The sequence below is a fragment of the Gadus chalcogrammus genome, chromosome 7, assembly GCF_026213295.1.
Source record: "Gadus chalcogrammus isolate NIFS_2021 chromosome 7, NIFS_Gcha_1.0, whole genome shotgun sequence".
Classification (NCBI taxonomy): Eukaryota; Metazoa; Chordata; class Actinopteri; order Gadiformes; family Gadidae; genus Gadus; species Gadus chalcogrammus.
This window is the reverse complement of record NC_079418.1, coordinates 17,243,944-17,262,484: the sequence shown is the minus strand read 5'-3', so window position 1 is coordinate 17,262,484 and position 18,541 is coordinate 17,243,944. Positions and strand designations below refer to the sequence as shown.

The 18,541-nt window shown below is 49.4% G+C and overlaps 1 protein-coding gene across 3 annotated transcripts in view; it reads right to left on the bottom strand.

Annotated features, from left to right (window-relative positions):
- Positions 1-2,888: 2,888 nt before the first annotated feature.
- larp1 (La ribonucleoprotein 1, translational regulator) overlaps positions 2,889-18,541 on the bottom strand; it is a 45,315-nt gene continuing 29,662 nt past the window's right edge. For 2 of the 3 annotated variants that reach the window (XM_056595646.1, XM_056595648.1), the window contains exons 4-21: positions 17,556-17,627; positions 15,732-15,882; positions 14,051-14,185; positions 13,153-13,302; positions 11,981-12,143; positions 11,192-11,336; positions 10,459-10,633; positions 10,038-10,204; positions 9,008-9,100; positions 8,201-8,533; positions 5,876-5,999; positions 5,541-5,746; positions 5,123-5,229; positions 4,621-4,778; positions 4,191-4,335; positions 3,557-3,666; positions 3,327-3,454; positions 2,889-3,170 (exon numbers count right to left, since the gene is read on the bottom strand). In XM_056595646.1, coding sequence (XP_056451621.1) covers positions 2,964-3,170; positions 3,327-3,454; positions 3,557-3,666; positions 4,191-4,335; positions 4,621-4,778; positions 5,123-5,229; positions 5,541-5,746; positions 5,876-5,999; positions 8,201-8,533; positions 9,008-9,100; positions 10,038-10,204; positions 10,459-10,633; positions 11,192-11,336; positions 11,981-12,143; positions 13,153-13,302; positions 14,051-14,185; positions 15,732-15,882; positions 17,556-17,627 — 2,769 coding nt within the window. In that variant the 3' untranslated portion in view covers positions 2,889-2,963. The remainder of the gene's footprint in view (positions 3,171-3,326; positions 3,455-3,556; positions 3,667-4,190; positions 4,336-4,620; positions 4,779-5,122; positions 5,230-5,540; positions 5,747-5,875; positions 6,000-8,200; positions 8,534-9,007; positions 9,101-10,037; positions 10,205-10,458; positions 10,634-11,191; positions 11,337-11,980; positions 12,144-13,152; positions 13,303-14,050; positions 14,186-15,731; positions 15,883-17,555; positions 17,628-18,541) is intronic. The other variant, XM_056595647.1, reaches the window with a different exon arrangement.

Here is an 18,541-nt window from a genome sequence, read left to right as displayed (position 1 = left end):
CGGTGGTCACAGCACCACCTAGAGTTTGTTCAGAGAGCCACCACATGTTCCTGTAGAACGTCAGAAGCTGTACGCTGAAAAGGGAGGGTGGGGGGGGGGGGGGAGCAACGCCGCCCTCCGTGAACAACCCCTCTTGAGTTGGGAGCAGGGGGGGGGGGGTACCCGCTAAGCTGGGGGCCAGTCCAGGTAGATGGAGGCGTGTTGAAGAGGGGCGCCCCCCGGTGGCCTGGTCCCCTTGATCCCAGGTCTCATTGATCCCGGATCAGGCATCAATAAGGTAATGCATGGAGCTTTTTCTCTTTTCTTCACCCCACGCTAATTGCTGAGTAACACGATAATCAAATGAGTGATTTTCATCTCTATTTGCAGTCTCTAGAATCAGCCCATCCTCGGTATGTAAAACCAACAAAAGAAGATCAAATAAAATAAAAGTTGGCTCCTTTTTTGTTTTGCCTCTTCCGAGAAAAAAACCAAAGCGGCTTCAAATAAAAACACATTTAAAAACTAAAAGAAACATAAGAGGTTGTCTGTACGTGCGGGAACACTGCTCATGGGGAACTTCAGAGCAAGGGCAATTTCTGAGGGGACCCAATTTAATCTTAAACATTTAAGACTTTAGAATGAGGTTTGGTTGAAGATAAACATTGGTCACCATTCAAAAAGGCTGCCGTAAATATGACATGCGTCTTTGGCGGATTTGGACATAAACTTCTAGGGGAAATTTTTGGCTTGTCTTCATAAGTATTTTGAGTCTAAATAGTATCTCCTCCGGATTTTTTGGTTCAAATGAGTTTCATTTGTCATTCTTATCAGTGTTCCAGATTTTTAAATGGCCATTAGAGAGGGTGTAACCAATCTAACTTCAGTTACATCCTTTCTCCCCAGGGATCTGCAACAGGTCAATCGTAACACGATCCATGGAGAAGAAAGGAAAAACAAGCAAACTATCATTTCAATGTGAAATTCTGCAACTCATTTTAAAATAACAGGGACACCTTGATGAGCTTTTCTTTCCCTTTTCTAGCGTGCAACATGTCCCCTTGCCGACAGCCCGACTACGGTCCTCAGACGCAGACGAAACAAACCCAAAGACTTCCGTAACATTGCTTAGTAACACAGCAAATGGTAAATTAAAAAGCGTTAAACAGTAATGATAAAAAGACCATTAAAAAGAAGAGCCGATAAACATGTAAGGCGATATAGTCATCTGTTCTATAAACAACACTGAGCCCGCCTCTTCTCCTCTGGCTAATTCACATTTACATTAGTGGAACGGAAAAGAAAGTCAAAATAATGATAAACCACTCTAGCTGATATCGTTTGCACTTGAGCGGAGAAACACCGGCTCCCTCTGATCCGGACTAAAACATGTCAAAACCAGCGACCCCAGCCAAGGTCCACCGGTCGCAGGGTGTCCTCAAACACAACAAATATTTTTCGTCCCGCTGAGGCAACGCAGACAAAAAAGACGCCGGGGCGTCCGGCGATGTGTACGTGTTGACGAGCGTCTGTATCTCTGCTTTTCCCAGGATGCATTTCCGTGTGCCCGTGAGTGTCTGGCGAGGCGAGGCGAGGCGAGGCGAGAGGTCCCCCCCCCCCCCCCCCCCCCCCATGCCAAGCAAGCGTGTGTCGCTGTAGAGAACCCGCCACACACCAGTGCCGCCGGGCAAGGCACCAAGGAACTCCTCTCGAAGCACCGAGCTCCAGTACCGGCCCGTCAAACTGCCCCCCCCCTCTCCCAGGAGACAGCACCCACTCCTCCAAGCCGGTGATTATTTCAAGTGAACCCAGTTTGGTGTCCCAGTCCCTCAGCCTCTGGCGGTGGCGGATGGATGCGTGGATGGATGTCAGACGGATGGATGCTTGGCTACATACGGTCCGTGGAAGAGGGGGGTGGGGGGGCTGTTTTGAGAGGCGTGCCGTGGTCGGAAGGCCCATTCCCAACCCTGGGAGACCTTGTAGCACGAGAAGCGGTACGATTTGAAGACTGGGTGGGGAGGTGGGGGGTGTTGTAACAGACCACGTGATACTTGGAAGACGGTTTTCAAACAAAAGGTCACAGCAGGAGGAGCATGAGGGATTGTTTGTTGTCAGGTTTTTCTTTCCTAGGTAAAAAGGGTGTCACCTAGTGGCCACTGTTAGGAGTGGTGACTGATATTGCGTGATCGGCCATTTTGATGCTGTACAACTGACGTTAAGGTGGCGGGCACAAGTTAGAAGCAGTAAAACCATTTAAATAAGGCAACTTTTTAACGATCATGTTCAAACTGAGGGATTCATTGTCTTTTTTTCTTCCTTCCTCTTCTTGATGATTGGAATTTGTTATTTTTTTCCAATCTTAATGTCCAGCCCTAAATGCTAAATAAAATATTTTTTAATAATATTTCCAAGTTTCCCATCCAATCCTGTGTTTGAAGGAAGCACCGACCATATAAGGGATGGCGGTGAGGATCATGGTTTACAAGCCTGTTGGAGTCCGGTTCAGAGCTAATGAGGTCAGGGGGGTGTGGGGGTGGGAACTGAACCGGAGGGGGGGAGGGGGGGGGGGGGGGCTGGGGTGGGTCCAAAGTCAATCCTTCAAGAAAAGTAAAATCAATTCTTGTCCCGAGGAGCAATAAAAAATAATGAATCTAACATTTTAGATATAGTCCTTCCCCCCCATCCCAAAACAAAAAGGAGCCATGAATGAGCTTCCTCTCCTGTCATCTGAACACCAACTCTTCTCCAAACTCTTAATGGCCGCTTCTTCCCTCTTCCTCGGGTTCAAAAAGCGATGAACGGGATTCGAAAAACAAATTAAAACTGAATAAAAACTAAATTGTTTGGCTTGCGTGTACGGTTGGACCCGCCCTCTTCCCCCCCCTCCCCACACCCAACCCCCCCCCCGGCCCACCCCGCAGCCGAGGACCCCTGGTGGCCCCGGGGCCGGCGGGTCTGGATCGCGGCCTGCGGGCGTGGCAGGGTTACTTCACGGCCTTGTCGTCGTCCTCAGCGGCGGGAGCTTTCGCATTTTTGGCATCGTCCTTGGTGGGGTTGACGGGGCCCGGGGCCGTGGAGGGGCCCGAGCTGGCTTGGCTGTGGGGGCGGCTGGAGGGCAGTGAGGGGTGGCGGCGGCGTCCGTCCCCGCCGCTGGAGGAGTGTCTCCGGCGTCCTCCGTCCTCCATGGGGGGCTAGGGGGGGGGGGGAGAGAGATCAATGGTTTAGTTCATAATCATCTTTCATCCATCAGATCCTAACAGAGCAAACATTAAGACGTGAATGCAGAGACGAGAACGCCCGCTTGCTCCTAAGGAGCGAGCGGACCCGAGGCAGAAGGCTCCACTCACGTCAATCCTGAAGTCTTCCAGGCGCTTGAACTTGCTGAGGAACTCCTGCAGCTTTGGGTCGATCTCCATGCTCTTGTTCTTGGAGTACTTCAGGAAGGCCCAGAACTTCTCCAGGCCGTAGAGCTGGCCTGGGACGGGGAACGACAGACAGGAAGGTCAGAGTCCAGCCTACCGTACTCCCCAGCGGGTTCACTGGGAGCCCTCATGCTGCTCACGGTGTGCAGTCTCACCAGCTTCATAGTCCTTCATGGTCTCCTCCTGGAAGTCCTTGAAGATGTCAGGCCGGAACTTTCTCTCCAGGCCGTAGCTGAAGTACCTGAACAAGCACTCCAGACCGTACCTGCAACGCACACAGTGGCAGGTCAGCGCTGCTCTCCCACCAGTCACACGTCCACTCGGCCTGGATGAGGTGTAAAGCACTCAACCCCACCAGCTATCAGCATAGACCTGGTCTGCGCCTGCTGAGCTCTGGCAGCATCACCGACGCAAACGGCCGATCACAACAGGCAGTACGGTAAAGTCGTCGAGGAGCAGGACAAATAGGATGAATACTATTACATTGAAATGCAGTAGTAAAATCTGACAATATACACTTAAAGATACATTTGGTTTCTTTGTACAATGGCCCTGTTTTTTTTCAAAAGTGTTATGTACAGAAATACAGATAATATAATTGTATTCTACTTATACAATAATTTATATTCCCATCGTTTCTAACTATTTTAAATATGATCATATTTCTATAGATACTGGAATGCTCTGAGTGCATGCTGCGTGCAGCCATCACCAGAGGGTGAATAAAAGAGAGTAGATCTCCCAGCGTCCACCAGGGGGCCCGAGCTGGGGGCCCGAGGTGCAGCCTACCTGTAGCCCTCCTTGCCGTCCTCCACCACCAGCTGCTTGAACTCCTCGTACATCTTCCTGTTGAAGTGGTCCCTCAGGAAGAAGGACCAGAAGCGGAACAGCGTGTTCATCTCCTGCGATTGGCCGATCCCCAGGCGCTTCCGCTCTGATGGCGGGGAGAGACAGAGGGATCGTTAATAACCAACTATGAACATCATTTTGTATGTTGCTCCACTTCCCCCCCCGTCTAAGGTGAATCTATCTGACGGTTTTGGGAAGGGTAATAAAGGTTCAATAATGAGAAGTAGTGACTGGAAGAGACAGACCAAAGTCTGCGCACTCTGCAGTCCATCAGCAACGTCACTTGGTGAGCCTGTGTGTCCGCGCCTGTGTGTCCACACGGGTGTGTACGTGTGTGTCCGCGTGTGTCTGTGTGTGTGTGTCACCGTACCGTTGAGGCAGCGTCTGCGGTACTTGTGGTAAACGTGTTGCGTGAAGCCGTTCTCCTTGAGCAGCTCGTGGGAGGGGTGCTGGAACTTGGGCAGCGACTGGGGCGTGCAGCCGATGTTGCCCAGGGCAGGGGTGCCCTCGGAGGGGCTGGCGTTGGAGCTGAGCAGGGAGGAGGGGGTAGAGGTTATGACCACTTCATGGCCGAGCCAAGCTCGCTGTAGAAGCGTTAAGTCTTGCCTCTAAACATAGATCCCATCAGTGAGCAAAATCAAAATCTGCACATATATCCGAGGTCCTGAAATACATTGAAGACAGCCGTATCCAATGTCTCCAATATCTAGTCCAACTTTAAAAGGCATCTATTACTCAGTTTCCCCTACTTTTACATTTGTCTTTTAATGACGCAGGCCTCACTCAAATAAAACCATTGCACGACGGCCATGTGGGGAACAGCGCTCTGGGGCAGTGCATGGTGGGTAGAAGGCCCCAGGGAAGCTCCTTACCTGACGGAGGCGGTGCGGGAGCGGTGCTCTCTAGAGTCCATCACCCAGCCCACGTGGCACTCCATGGGGGGGTTGGAGCTGTGTCGGGTCTTCCTCTTCCTGGGGGTCTGGAGGAAAGAAGGGGGGGGGGGGTTTAGACACGGGTAAGCCATCCAAGCGGTGGGTTAGCGAGCCAAGAACGATGACGGCGACTCACACTACTGACAGTACTCTCTAATACTCTTGATCACACTACTCTTCCACAAGTTGGTTAGAGCCACTGTGCGTCCAGACACACTTTACCCTTCAGCACAATCACTTCCTCCCGGACATTTCCCCTCTAGATAACGTCAGCCCCCCTCCTGAAGGAGGTTGGACTGGGACCGTGGGGGGGGGGGGGGGGGGGCAGAACCCGGTCAGAAGCAGGGGCAGTGCTCACCTTAGCGTCGACCGGCCGGCCCTCCTTGACCACGGGGTAGAAGCGCGGCGTCATGGTGGAGTCCTTGCGGTGGGGCGTGCGTGGCGTGCGCGGCGTGCGGGCGCCGCGGTAGTTGGGCGAGTCGGGCACGGTGGTGGGGAGCGAGCGGGCCATGGCGGAGGGCTCCGGCGCGCCAAACAGCTTGTTGGCCAGGGCGTCTGTGGGGACTGGGACACACACACACACTTCACTCACAACACGCTCCTCTTCCTCAGCATGGACTGAAATACGCTGTTCTGGTCTTCATAGACGCAGCGTTTAATGCCCGTCATTGGGGGTCTCACACCATCACTTACTTAGCTGGCCCTTTGGAGGGCCTGGGGGGACTTCTTGGTTGGGGTCCACCGGCGGTTCAGGGGTTAAGCAGTCAAACTCTTCCCGGGTGATCAGGTGGACCTTCTTGAAGTTCTCCACCTCTTGCTGCAGAACGCACAACATCCAGTGTGAATACATTGAACCTTAGTGAAACTCACCATACGGATTAGGTCACGGAAACAATGTCAAATCAACGATTGATGATCAAATCAAACAGAAACCAGTAAATCTCCTCTTAAAGTAGGTAACAAGCTTGATGGACGAACACCCACACTAAACAGCGTCAACAAACCAAAGGGTGGGCACAAAGAGCTCTGACCGACCTTGCCTGGAGGAGTTTGGATATGGAGATACAACAGCAAAACATGGCTGTGAGAAAAACCCTCCTCAGTTTCATGATAACCCGCTTCATGAGTTCCTCTACCCCGAAGGCCTGATCAGATTAAGCTCAACGTGTGCTCAGCTGGAGCCTAACTATCTTATTTCAGACTATAACCCTACCACCACGAATGACTCCCTAACCTACACCACCTCCTCGAGGGCTCTATAGTCTAAAATCAACGACCACAACACACTGTTATGAAGGCCTTCAAAATGGCTGGTCTCTGCTGCTTCCTAAAGCTGCCGGTCTCAGGGCACCACTCACTGAGTCCTCCATGGCGACGGGGGGGTGCTGATATGCGTGAGAGTCCATCTCGTCTGCGTCTCTCTGTCCCTAGAAGCCCCCAATGCCGGACCCCAGGAAGTAGGCGGTGGCCAGCGGCCACCCCCCAGGTTTATTTATCAACAACGGCCCGCTTCCACGCGGCGCTGGAGCCAAGGGTCACGTGGGGGGGGGCCCGGGTCACATGGGAGCCCGGGCAGCACCAGAAGGGGCCAACAATGGGGCCGGCCGGGCTCCAGCAGCGCCAACAAAAGGCCTCAGAGGAACAAAACCTCTGTCCAGGACAGGAGCTTTCGGGTGCTTTTGTCATGTCCAGAATAATAATAATAAAAAAGAAAAAACACAGGTCAGAGGATAATGGGGCATCTAGCCCGGGGCAGAAACACCTACTCTTAAAGAACACAGTGTGGAAGCTCTCAGAGAGCGCCCTGAGGACTACCGCCGGCGGTCTGATGGCAGAGCGCTTTCTAGGCAGAGGGTGACGGCGGAAGGTCTTTCAAAGCGACCTTTAAGCACTAGAACAAATGTTCAAAATGTGTCGGGTGACACGTGGATATGCTACACATAATCAACGCGGTCTCCGATTTGGAAATGCTTTTTTAGTGTATTCTGATACATCCTTAGCAAGTAGATGACCCTCACACAATCGGGTCGTTCACGTGAATCACTGTTCTGTGGTACTGTTCGCCGTTTTTTTATATCTTTTTGATCTTCATCAACCTGGGTCCTGACTATGGTATAAATTCTTCCTTCCTTGTCCATGATGCAACATTAAGAGTTTAATTTGTACTATTTTTATGCCATTTTATCTTTCCTTTCAAACAATACTGAAAAATAAACCAAACCCAAACAATAGGCCCATGAGGTGCATCATCTTATGGAGCAATTCAATCCTGTGTCTTCAGCTGCAGAATAAGGCTGTAATAGTGATACCATGCCCTAGCCTTCACTGCTTTCCTTCTATCCATTTGGGTTGCATGGAGACTCAAGGGGAGGTCAGCATGTTAGTAGTTCAGGTTTAGCTCCACTGCTTTCCCCTTGCACTGCCCTGTTCAATTTGGACGGTGTCGCCATTAACGGTTCCCACTGATTGACGGGCACCTGTTTGTGTAAGTGATGCACGTCGTGGACGGACGCTGATTTATGGACAACTGTTGTTGCCATGGCATCAGTCCAAACGGAAACCAAACGCTCCCAGAATCAAGTTTCACCGCAGGCACTACCTGTCTCTCTCCGTGACCCATCACCTACGTTTACGTTCTCCAGTGACCAGCTATAATTCCTCGCCTGCTAAAGTACATTCCTTTGGATGAACTTCAGCCTGGTGAACCTTTACCCACGTTTGCTTGAGTACACCAAGTTTGGTGTTGATTTCCCCCCCCCCCCCCAAGTTGCGCTGTGCAGCCACCACTATGTTACAGGTTATGGGTTCCCGAAGACAATGTTTAACATCATGAGAGAAAAATGTAGACAATATCGATAAAGTTATATGACGAAGTCGAAGGGGTCACAAGATATGCTTGTTCAAAGTTTGCGTTTCTGGACGATTGCTATAGCGCCACCTTTGGCCCAATCGGTGACATTACTCTTGTCTGATAAAACAATCGCGGACCGGGAGCTAGGCTTGGGCTCAGGACCTCACCTTGATGGTGGCGTACTCCGGGTCGCAGGTGTCGTCCCACAGGTCCCGCTCGTAGTAGAAGAGGCCGTCGTTGATCACCTTCACCAGCTCCGTGGTCAGCTTGGAGCGCGCCGTGTGCTTGCCCGTGCGGTCGCCGCCCGGGTGCTTGCGCAGGTAGGGCGGCGTCTGCGTCACGATCAGGATCTTGTTGACGTCGTGGTCGTCGATCTCGCAGTCCGAGTCCTCGTCGTCCGACCAGTCGGTGAAGGTGTTGCGCCGGCCGTCCATCTGCTCCATCTCCTCGTCGAACATGAAGTCCAGCTCCTCGGGCTCGTCGGGCTCCGCGCCGCCCTCCTGTTACCAAGAACATACTTAATGTATACTGTACACTACTGTAGCATTGGGGCGCGTCTTATCATAGCCGTCTTTGTTGTTAACGGACAATGGCTTAACCTAACTATTGTTAGTGCTTTGCACTTGGTTCTAAACATCCTTACTATACCGACAGCGAAATATTGTTTCTCTTCCTTCTAAAAAATGTACTTGTTGTAAGTTGCTTTGAATACAAGCGACTGCTAAATGCACTAAATCTAGAAGTAAAATGGAGGGAGAAGGAGCGTAGGAGCGTCAACGTATTTTTAGCCTGGTGGGCCGAACCAACTGAAGCGACCCCTGTGGCCGCTCAACTTCGATGTGTTTTATGACGATGTGTGTTTCTTGCGACACCTTCAGTGCCACACATTCCTCTACACACAGCTCTACAGGCCTACCACAGTGAAGAAATACCCAAACAGATCCCTGGATGAGATATGAGTCAAAGGGGCGTACCTTGGGCCCTGCAGCGCTGGGGGAGGGAGAGCTCATACACAGGGGCAGGGGGGAGCGAGTCACCTCCTCCTTCTCCTTCTGCAACGAGGGGGACTACGTCAGTCAACCCACAAACGGTCAGAGGAGCAGGCGGGTGGCGGGTGGCGGGAGGAAGGGGAGAAGGAGGATGGAAGGGGAGGGGGGGGGATATAAACAAAAAAGGCACATGCGTTAACAGGAGAGGGCAACTGAAGAGGGGAGGGATCAGGAGCCTACTTGCTAACCCAGGTGTAATGGATGGTCTCAAATACAGCAAAGTACAACAAAAAACAGACTACATGAAAGCTGGGTTGTGAAAATGGGTTTAGAGACGCATCAATGTTCACAGTTGCCCTTTGTATCTGCAATAATGTTTGTGAAAATGTACTTCTTTCCTTCATGTATCGGATACAAGGGCTGTTTCTATGCATTGGTTGAGAACAGACTAGGTTATAACTTTAAGTTTAGGTGAATCCCATGTTTCAGCTGGCATTCAACTCAAGAGTGTTCTAGGGGAGGTTTTATGGTTTGATACGGTGATTTCTACTACTAAACTTCATGGGCCTGTGTGGTCCCGCAGTGCTGAGATCAGAGGTTTTTTATGTTCTCTCCATTGTAGTTTAGTCAGAGAAGAGACATGGAAACTCATCACATACACAGCCTGGACACACACCTGACCAACAGACTAAACGTAAAGATGACCTGTAAAAGGAGTTATACTGCAAGTGTCTTATAATCGTAACAAAATTGAAAATAGTAAAAGAGTTTTAAATAGGGGGACATGCATAGTGAATGTTCATCAAGCATGGTGATAAAATGCAATTCGATCACACGATTTACAGCCATGATCCTTCTTTAAAGAAAAACAATATTGGCATAAGCTTATGGAGAAGGTATATAACATATTCTCATCAAGGGACCCTCTTGGTGGCTGGGCAACATTAGGCCAATCACACGGACGGATGGATCCACCTGACCGGGCTGGGGAGAATGAACATGGCACAGCACTTACCTTGGGTCTAGCCGGGGAGGCCCGGGGCCTCTTCTTCACCTCGATCCAGGACTCCGAGTCCAGATCTGGCAGGCTGGCGGAGAGGCCCTTGGGCATGGTCTTCAGGTTGGAGATGTCTGGCTCCATCTTCAGCTGCTTTCGGGTGCCCCCTGAAGCCCTGGAAGAACCTGGATGACACAAAGAAAGAATGAACCTGTGAATACATTCAACATATGAGAGGGAGAGCGAGAGAGAGGGAGCAAGAGAAGGGAAGCAAGAGAGCGGGAAAGCAAGATAAAGAGCTATGCATGCAAGAGTTTGTGAGTTCCTCAGAGGTATTTAGAGTCCTGGAAGGAGTGGGGGAACAAAGCTTGAGGTGGAACCTAGTGGGTTCACGTCCCCGTGATGTGATTGGCCTGCCTGAGACGGTGGGACCCCTTACCTTTGGGGGCCTCGCTTGGCTGGCGTGGCACAAACTCGGGGCAGTTGATGAGCTGGGAGAAGTCTGTCTGGGCGGGGTCGCCCATGGCCAGCGGCGGCAGCGGCCATTTGTCTGGGTCCTCCTTGCGGCGGATCTTCAGGTCAATGATCTCCACCTCCTTGCTGTCCTTCAAGGCCTGTGACCAGAGGAGCCATGATTCGCTGTGCTTCTCTCAAGTTCACGGCCAGTCTTGCAGCAGCAGAGAATTTTTCAGGCTTTCAAATCCTGTTATTTACTGTTCAACTTATCGGGTTATAAACGTTACTTCACATTTGAACACGGCAAAAAGGGGTTTTATCAGCTCTAGGATGGCCAGTTCTTGGATCAAATATAATCCTTATTCCCCATTCAAATTAAAACCCAAACCTATGGCTTATATCAAGCAAAAGCAAGTAAACATTAACCCAACAAAAATTTACTTAAGCCATGTTAACCTTTTAGAAGTTCTAAGTGTTAAAAGCATCTAGTAGCCATCAGACGAAAACATGTGCATCCTCTGCTAAACCAAGCGCTGCCATCTGTGTTGCTTCAGCTCACATCCTACCGCGAGTGGTCACAGCGCTGAGATCAGAAGTTTTTATATGTTCTCTCCATTGCAGTTTAGTCAGAGAAGAGACATGGAAACTCATCACCTACACAGCATGGACACACACACACAGTCCAACAACTCTCACAAAAGAGATGCCCTGCTCACCTCCAGGATGAGGCTGAGGTCAGTGGTGAGAGCCTGCACACGGTGGAAGCTGGCGATCAGTCCGATGGGCAGGAAGCCTTCCTGGTCCATCTTCCTCCGCAGGAAGAAGTCCCGCTCCAGGTTGTCCAGGCTGAAGTAGTACTCGCTGGAACGAGGAGGACAGGCACCAGGGGATGAGGATTATATAGGAACTGTTTTGACGACAGAGCTTTAACTGGCCGTTGTGTATTGGTTTTGCAAACTTGAAAACAATTACTTTACATCGGAGAACCAGCTTTGACGGCCAGAAAAAGGACAAATGGATGAATACTGTCTAGATAGTCCTCGTCATGATGTATGTGACATTAGAAAATTTATACCATGATTTCCGCCACACAGTCACTTCAAAACATTCCTGTCCGGTCACATTGCTGAGATCAGAGGTTTTTTATGTTCTCTCCATTGTAGTTTAGTCAGAGAAGAGACATGAGTACTCATCACATACACAGCATGGACACACACACACACACACACACGCACGCACACACGCACACACGCACACACGCACACACACACACACACACGCACACACGGGCACTTCCGTGGTATCCATTATTTCACACCTTCCTAACATATCATTGTGGTTTACGCTGTATGATGTTATTTGTCTAAAAATAAAGACAAAAAAGGTAAATGGGTCAGAACATAAGTCAGGGAGATGCTAACACTGTCAAACAAACTCAAGTCCTCCAGGGGACCCTGAACCAGACTAAATGCAAAGATATGCTGGAAAAAATGGGTGACACTCACATCTGCCGCTTGATGTAGTCCTTGAGCAGATCGTGGTCGACGGTGTAGAGCTCGTTGCTGCTCATGTTGTCGTAGTAGTAGGTGACCGTGCTGTTGAATTTCTGGCCGTAGGCACCATCCTTCCCCTCGTAGGCCTTGTAGCCGTAGTGGTGGTCATAGTGACCTGCGGGAGGGATGGACAGGGACGGACCAGGGAATTGAGAAGGGGATCACGGATAAACCCTCTGTGGTATTGGTCTACTTTCAGGATGAAACGCAGAACAAAGGTCAAAGAAATTATTCCAGATACAGTGAGACGTAGAAATGGTGCTTGAAGGCGAGTTTTAAATGTAAGCCATTCCCATGTGATCCATTCACAAGAGCCCAAAATAAATACTGTGTGTTTGTGCTGTGAACTAAAACAGATGAGCTGAAGAGGAAAGAAGAGTGAATGTTGTACCAAGAAGAAAGACGCAGGTATGGAGTTCATTTTCTCTTTCTCCTGCTCTACTTTCACCCTTCCCCTTTCTTTACACTCTTTGAGGGTGAGAGCGAATTCTTCTCACTTGGAGTCAGTGGCCCATTGGGAAAAACAACACTTAAGGAGTGTTGTAGTTGAATGAGTGAGTGACGGGTTGCAGTTAAATGCTGAGATCAGAAGTGTATTATGTTCTCTCCATTGGTGTTTAGTCAGAGAAGAGACATGAGTACTCATCACTTCACAGCTTGTTTGTGTCTTGAAATGCCAGTGCTGTCATCAATGCACTGGTTATGTTTTTTCTCGACCTGTCAAGCTAGTCTGAGCTATGGCTTTAGGGCGTCATAAAAAAAAAAAGCCCAAAAAAATTATCTTCTCACCATGACCGTTCTTAGGCCTCGCGTTATTTTTAGGCTAGCCGATTAAGTCTGACAAATTACTCAGCGCAAGTTGTTTCCTCTTTTGTATCCAACCTTAACCAGATAAATTGGTTGTTGTAATCGTCACAGCTCTGATCTTGCCTCCTTGTAATAACTTCAGCTGAATCGGTTTTGCATATCACAATCATCACGTGGAGGAAATTCCGCTTCACTCTGAAACCAAGAGCAGTTCTCCAGGAGACCAGCGGAGATCAACAGCGGCCCTCACACCACACCCAGCTCCGTGTTCGTATTCTAGCTGTGTATGCGGACACGCTCCTCGTCAGAAACCTTACCTCGCCCTCCTCGGCCACGCCCTCGGCCCCTTCCTCTGCCACGGCCGCGACCTCTGAACCCGCCGCGGAACGGCGTGCCCTCGCTCTTCACGCTCGACACCTCGTCGTGGTCGTCGCGCCACTCCCGCTCGTACTTCTGACTGTGCCAATCTGAGGGAAGTTAGTGTTACAGCACGTCAGGCCCTCCCACAACGCAGCCGAGCTCCGCTGGCGTGCCTGTGCACGTGTGTTAATGCGCTGAGATCAGAGGTTTTCTATGTTCTCGCCATTGCAGTTTAGTCAGAGAAGAGACATGAGTACTCATCACATACACAGCCTGGACACATATTACAGCTGTATAAATCTTTTCAAACATTCCTTATATTTCATTGGGGTTTATGTTATATGGATGCTTTGTGTTAATTAATGTATTTAAATGCTGAACTGCTGCTGATAGAAGTCATTTTATGTCATTTTGGCTACTTACAAGTATATGTGCACATATGGCAAGTTTAACCTGTATTAAAAATAGTGTATGTTCCGTCAGCTTAACCAGCATTATATATAGTCTATGTTAGGTCTGTTTAAACTGTATTATAAATAGTCTATGTGCAGACAGTTTAGTCTCCATTATATATTGTCTATGTTAATTCAGTTTAAGCAGTATTATATATAGCCAGTCTCAAACCCCATGCAGAAAAAAAACACTTTATTTTGGACTATTTAATTATATATTACTCTTCCAAACATGGTCAGAATACATCATATAAAACACAATTTTGATTAAAAAAAATAGTATATTTTTAAGAAATGAATCATGGCTTGGGTGTTTCTTTCTACTTACAAGCCTAACACTGACATTTATGACATTCTAAGAAAAGGGAAAAATGTTACTAAAACTGCCCCACACACTACTGACCTCTGAGGTCGTTCCTGGCGTTGGGGGGCATGCGGGGGTTCTCGTTCTGCCGGCTGTTGTTCCTGGAGGCAGAGCGCTCCCGGGGTCCCTCCGACTTCACCTCGATCATCAGCGGGACCCACTTGTGTTTGGGGCCTGGAGACACACAGGCAGGGAGAACGTTGAGTGTGTGTTGTGTCAGAGCTGCGGTTTTCCTTCATTTAGAGAAGTGAACTTTCGGAGCAGTTTGCAACACAAATGGACTCAAAGGGTCCAAGTACTGTGGTCAATTGGGGCTTGTTCAATGTATTTCTGGTTTCTCGGTGATATAGAAAGGACTTGTCTAAAACCTTAGTTGACGTGTTGCAGTTTAATGCTGGGATCAGAAGTTTTTTATGTTCTCTCCATTGGTGTTTAGTCAGAGAAGAGACATGAGTACTCATCACTTGCACAGCATTGACCCGAAAACATATGCTAGTTCTACCTTTCTGGGTACAATATCGTTGTACCATCAATGTTTGCATGTGTGGCTTCATGGCAATGAAGCACGCTTGACAGCGCTGATGTAGAATTGCATCAACCACATTAACCCCGCCTTCTGCAGTTCATGTGCTGGCCAGCAGGAGGAGCTAGCACTTCGCTGACCGAGGGGGCTCTGGTGGGGAGTGTGCAGAGAGTGAACAGGCCATGAAGAGAGCAGAAAAATTAAAATGACGTGGCCATGTGCTTATCTGCTGACTATGTAGTTTGAGTGGAGAGAAAAGGGAGAGCTACACAGCGAGAGCTACGGGGAGAGAGAGGGAGGGAGCGAGACAGAGCGAAAGATATGCTGAAAGCACGTAGACTGTAGAATGTCCAAGATTGAAAAAGAGTTTCGCTCTAGCTAAGGTGATCCTGTTCTGGAGGTCAGAAACACCCACTTACTTACTGAGCTGTAATTTGAGCCTTTCCCTGCTGCTTCCACTAACTCCAGCCCCACTCTTACTTAAGCCTCCCACTCGGTACGGCTCGGTCAGAAAAAATCAAAAGGACGAGCAGTGCAGCTTGAGGACGCCTTTAGAAAGCGCCACATTTTACACGTTCACTGCTGTGTCACGCTATCAAGGCCGAGCACAGAGGAACTCTTCATGTGTCACCAAAAACCTTGAGCAGAGCAGGGGCTATTTCTCTTTACATTGACTCATTAAGTACGGACATCCTAGTAAATTAGACTAAAGAGGAAGGAAACGCTGCAGGATCTTTAACAGTAGATACTGCGCTGACTTACCCCAGTTGGTTTGTAGTTGCCATTAACAACTTTAGTAGGTTTGTGGGCTGGGTTTCTACTTGGGCGTTGTGACAAAAATAAACTTTGTTTGTGTGTAGGGTTTCTTACAACGTTTCACCTCATCCATCCATGCATGTTTGAGGTCTAGAAAACGCTGGGTCCCACAGCATGTGTTGCACGTGAAAACAGTTTCAGAAGCTACCAGCATGTGCTGCCCCCTTCAATTAGAGGTGAGCTGGAGGTCAAGTACCACATGTCCTTGGTGATAAGATTAACACATGACCAGGAGCAGGATTAAAAAATACTAGTACTAATACTAATCATTTAAAGCAACTGTGGAGTAGCAAATTGTTTAATTTGTTGGATAAGTGAGCATGCAGGGATAGGGCTTCAGAGACACATCAAAACCAATATAGAAACAACCTCCACACATACCTTTCTTCTTCTGCCCATTCTTCTGGGAGTCCTCCTCTCCGTTCTTCTCCTCCCCGGAGTCGTCCGACTTGGCCTTCAGGTTCTCCTTGCTCTCCTCGTTGCTCTCCTTCTTCTCCTTGGTCTCCTTCTTCACCGCCGTCTTCTTGGGGGGCTGCAGAGAGAGCATGGGGGTCAACAGGAGCAGGCTGGACTGGATCTCAGGAGGGGACCCGGACCGGGACCAGGGTGGCCATGCTTTGCGTTCACAACAATGAAGCAGACGGTGCTCGGTTCGCTGCAGCGGCGGAGCAGAAGGCAGAGTAGCTCCTCGTCAGTGCAGGGGTGGGCGGGTGGCGGGGTCTTGCCAAGCGCTCAGTAGGCACGCACGCCGCTTCAAACCAGACATGTCCTGGATATCAGGTCTCATCAGAATGTCTCAGGAATATCAAGGTGAGACCAACGACAACGTTAGGCCGAAGGCAATGCTAAATGGAAATTAAGCTCTACCTAATCACCTCCTTTGAGTATTTCAACAGGGCATTACTGATCTAGTGATAACTGAGCCCTTTGGCTAAAAGAGTTCATCCTGTGCACGCTTCAGACAGTTTTCATCATTATCTATTGGTTTTTGAGTTTAGTCAAAAACAACAGCCTTAAACTGGACCATGTGCTCCAGAAAAGGGACAAGGACACGTACATTCTCCATAGAAGAACTGCTGAAGGCAGGGTAATTCTATCAAATTAAACGGCCCACTACCTAGACTGAGCTTCTTATGACCCATGACAGGAGAAAGATGTTGGGGAGGGTTGGATTTGGGATGGCTTGAAAATGTAGGAAAAACCTAGAGAGGTGGGGTGTTTTAGGAAAGTAGTGATGCCACAATATCAAGATACCTGGAGAACAAGTCATCGCTCAAATAACACTTAATTGAGTGAGTATTGTAATGAAACTAAAAGTTGAAAAAAACTCTGGTTCCCTTAATTTAAAATTTTATCGTGCACACAGCTTGTTTTTAATAATCCTGTAACACAGGATTTCTTTGATCAGCTGACAGAAAGACTACATTAACCTGTGGCGCTGACCAGCTTCAGGTATTTTGACACACCTACTGTCCCCCTCAGAATGGAATGCAGGCGGTTGGGCAGACACTGTATTGCTCCATGATTTCATTCATACAAGTTCAGGATCCTTATATGGGAAACGATGAAGTGATGGTTACACATTCGGTTTTATGTTATTTCAAAATATAATCTGGAGAAAAATGTCCCGAGGACAGCTCTCCTATTGGTAAATCCAAGCTGTGGAGGCAACATTAACGGTCAAGTAGGAAGGATTGAGTGTAATGTTAAAGCAAAGCACTGAACATTAACACCACCGCATTCCCAGAGAACTGAACCACTCAAGTCACATCATGCAGAGTTAATGAACACGCAGTAAACACCCCAGGGCTCGGATACACACCGTTGCCCCGTACCCCTGCAGTCCGCAGAACATCAACATCATCATCATCAGCACAGCCCAGCGGAGCTCATTCAGACCCAGACCTCCACCAGCCCGGCCCCCCTCGACCCTGGGCCAAGCAGTCAACTCTGTATGGCGGTAACACAGGAGCCTCTGAACGGAACACTGACTGATGTGAGTGTGCTCTCACCGGGGGAGGACCTCCCTTTTCGATTGGTTATGGCCATCCGTTGTAACGGTAATAAAGCGTTTCCTGGGTGCTTGGAGAGCAGACCCCCAGGGTCCGGTCTCCAGAAGGGCGGACATGTAAGCGTGTGTGTGGAAAGGGTCCCCTCCCCCCCCCCCCCCACCCTCCCCCCAGGCAGCCGTCAGGGTGAACTTACGGGGAGTCTCTGAGAGTCTCGGACCTGCTTGACGATGGGTGGGCAGGGCACCGTCCGTGCCACTACCTCCACCTAAGCAGAGGGAGGGAAGGCCAGTTTAGACAGGATGATGGGAAACACACACATACACATGCATACATCCACGCGCACACGTAATAAACCTCATTGGCAAAATGACATGTCTATGTGCAGGATCGGGCTGCGGCCATCCATGATTGAGATGATGGGATGAGGGGGGGGGTGATGATGACAGTGAACACCTTTGGCGTAAGTGGGACAGGCTCTTGTCTGCGTTGATAGCTCAGGGTGAGGTGTGACCGTCCTGGGTTACACTGGGACCAACGCCGACCTCACACTTTCAAACCTACAGGACATCTCCCAGGTACACACTGAACCTCAAAAGATGGCCATCTCCAGACTAGACTCTCCATATGAATAAATAACACGTTCATATTCCATATATGAATTATGCATGATCGAGGGGAATAGGGTATAAGCAACAGAGGGGTGTGTGTGTCTGTGCGTCTGTGGCAATTGTCAGTATGCATTTGGTCTCTCCACAATGGTAGGATAACTGAGATTACAAGAGGCTTAAGAAATTGCAGCCTCATTGTGAGACCAGCACTTCAGAAGGATCTGGCTGGAGCCAACAGCATTGTGCAGACCGGGTGTGTGGACCTGTGACAGCAGACCCAGTGTGCTCCAGTTGGCTCCTCTCCCGAGGATACTAGACGGTTACATCTGGGATCTGCTATGATCTAACCCATGTGCTTAGCGCTCCTTATAGCTCTGTGTATTTCTGCTGTTTGTGGAGACTAATAACATGGCTACAGGAACATGGGGATGGTACCGTCCTTAGGGGATAGCGTTACGGGATTCAGCCTGGAGACAGACAAACAGCTGCTTTGTTGACATTCTTCTGGGCAGGGAAGTCGAGGCATTAGGGAACACACCCAGAGGCAGCCAGACAAAGAGAGGAGGCAACA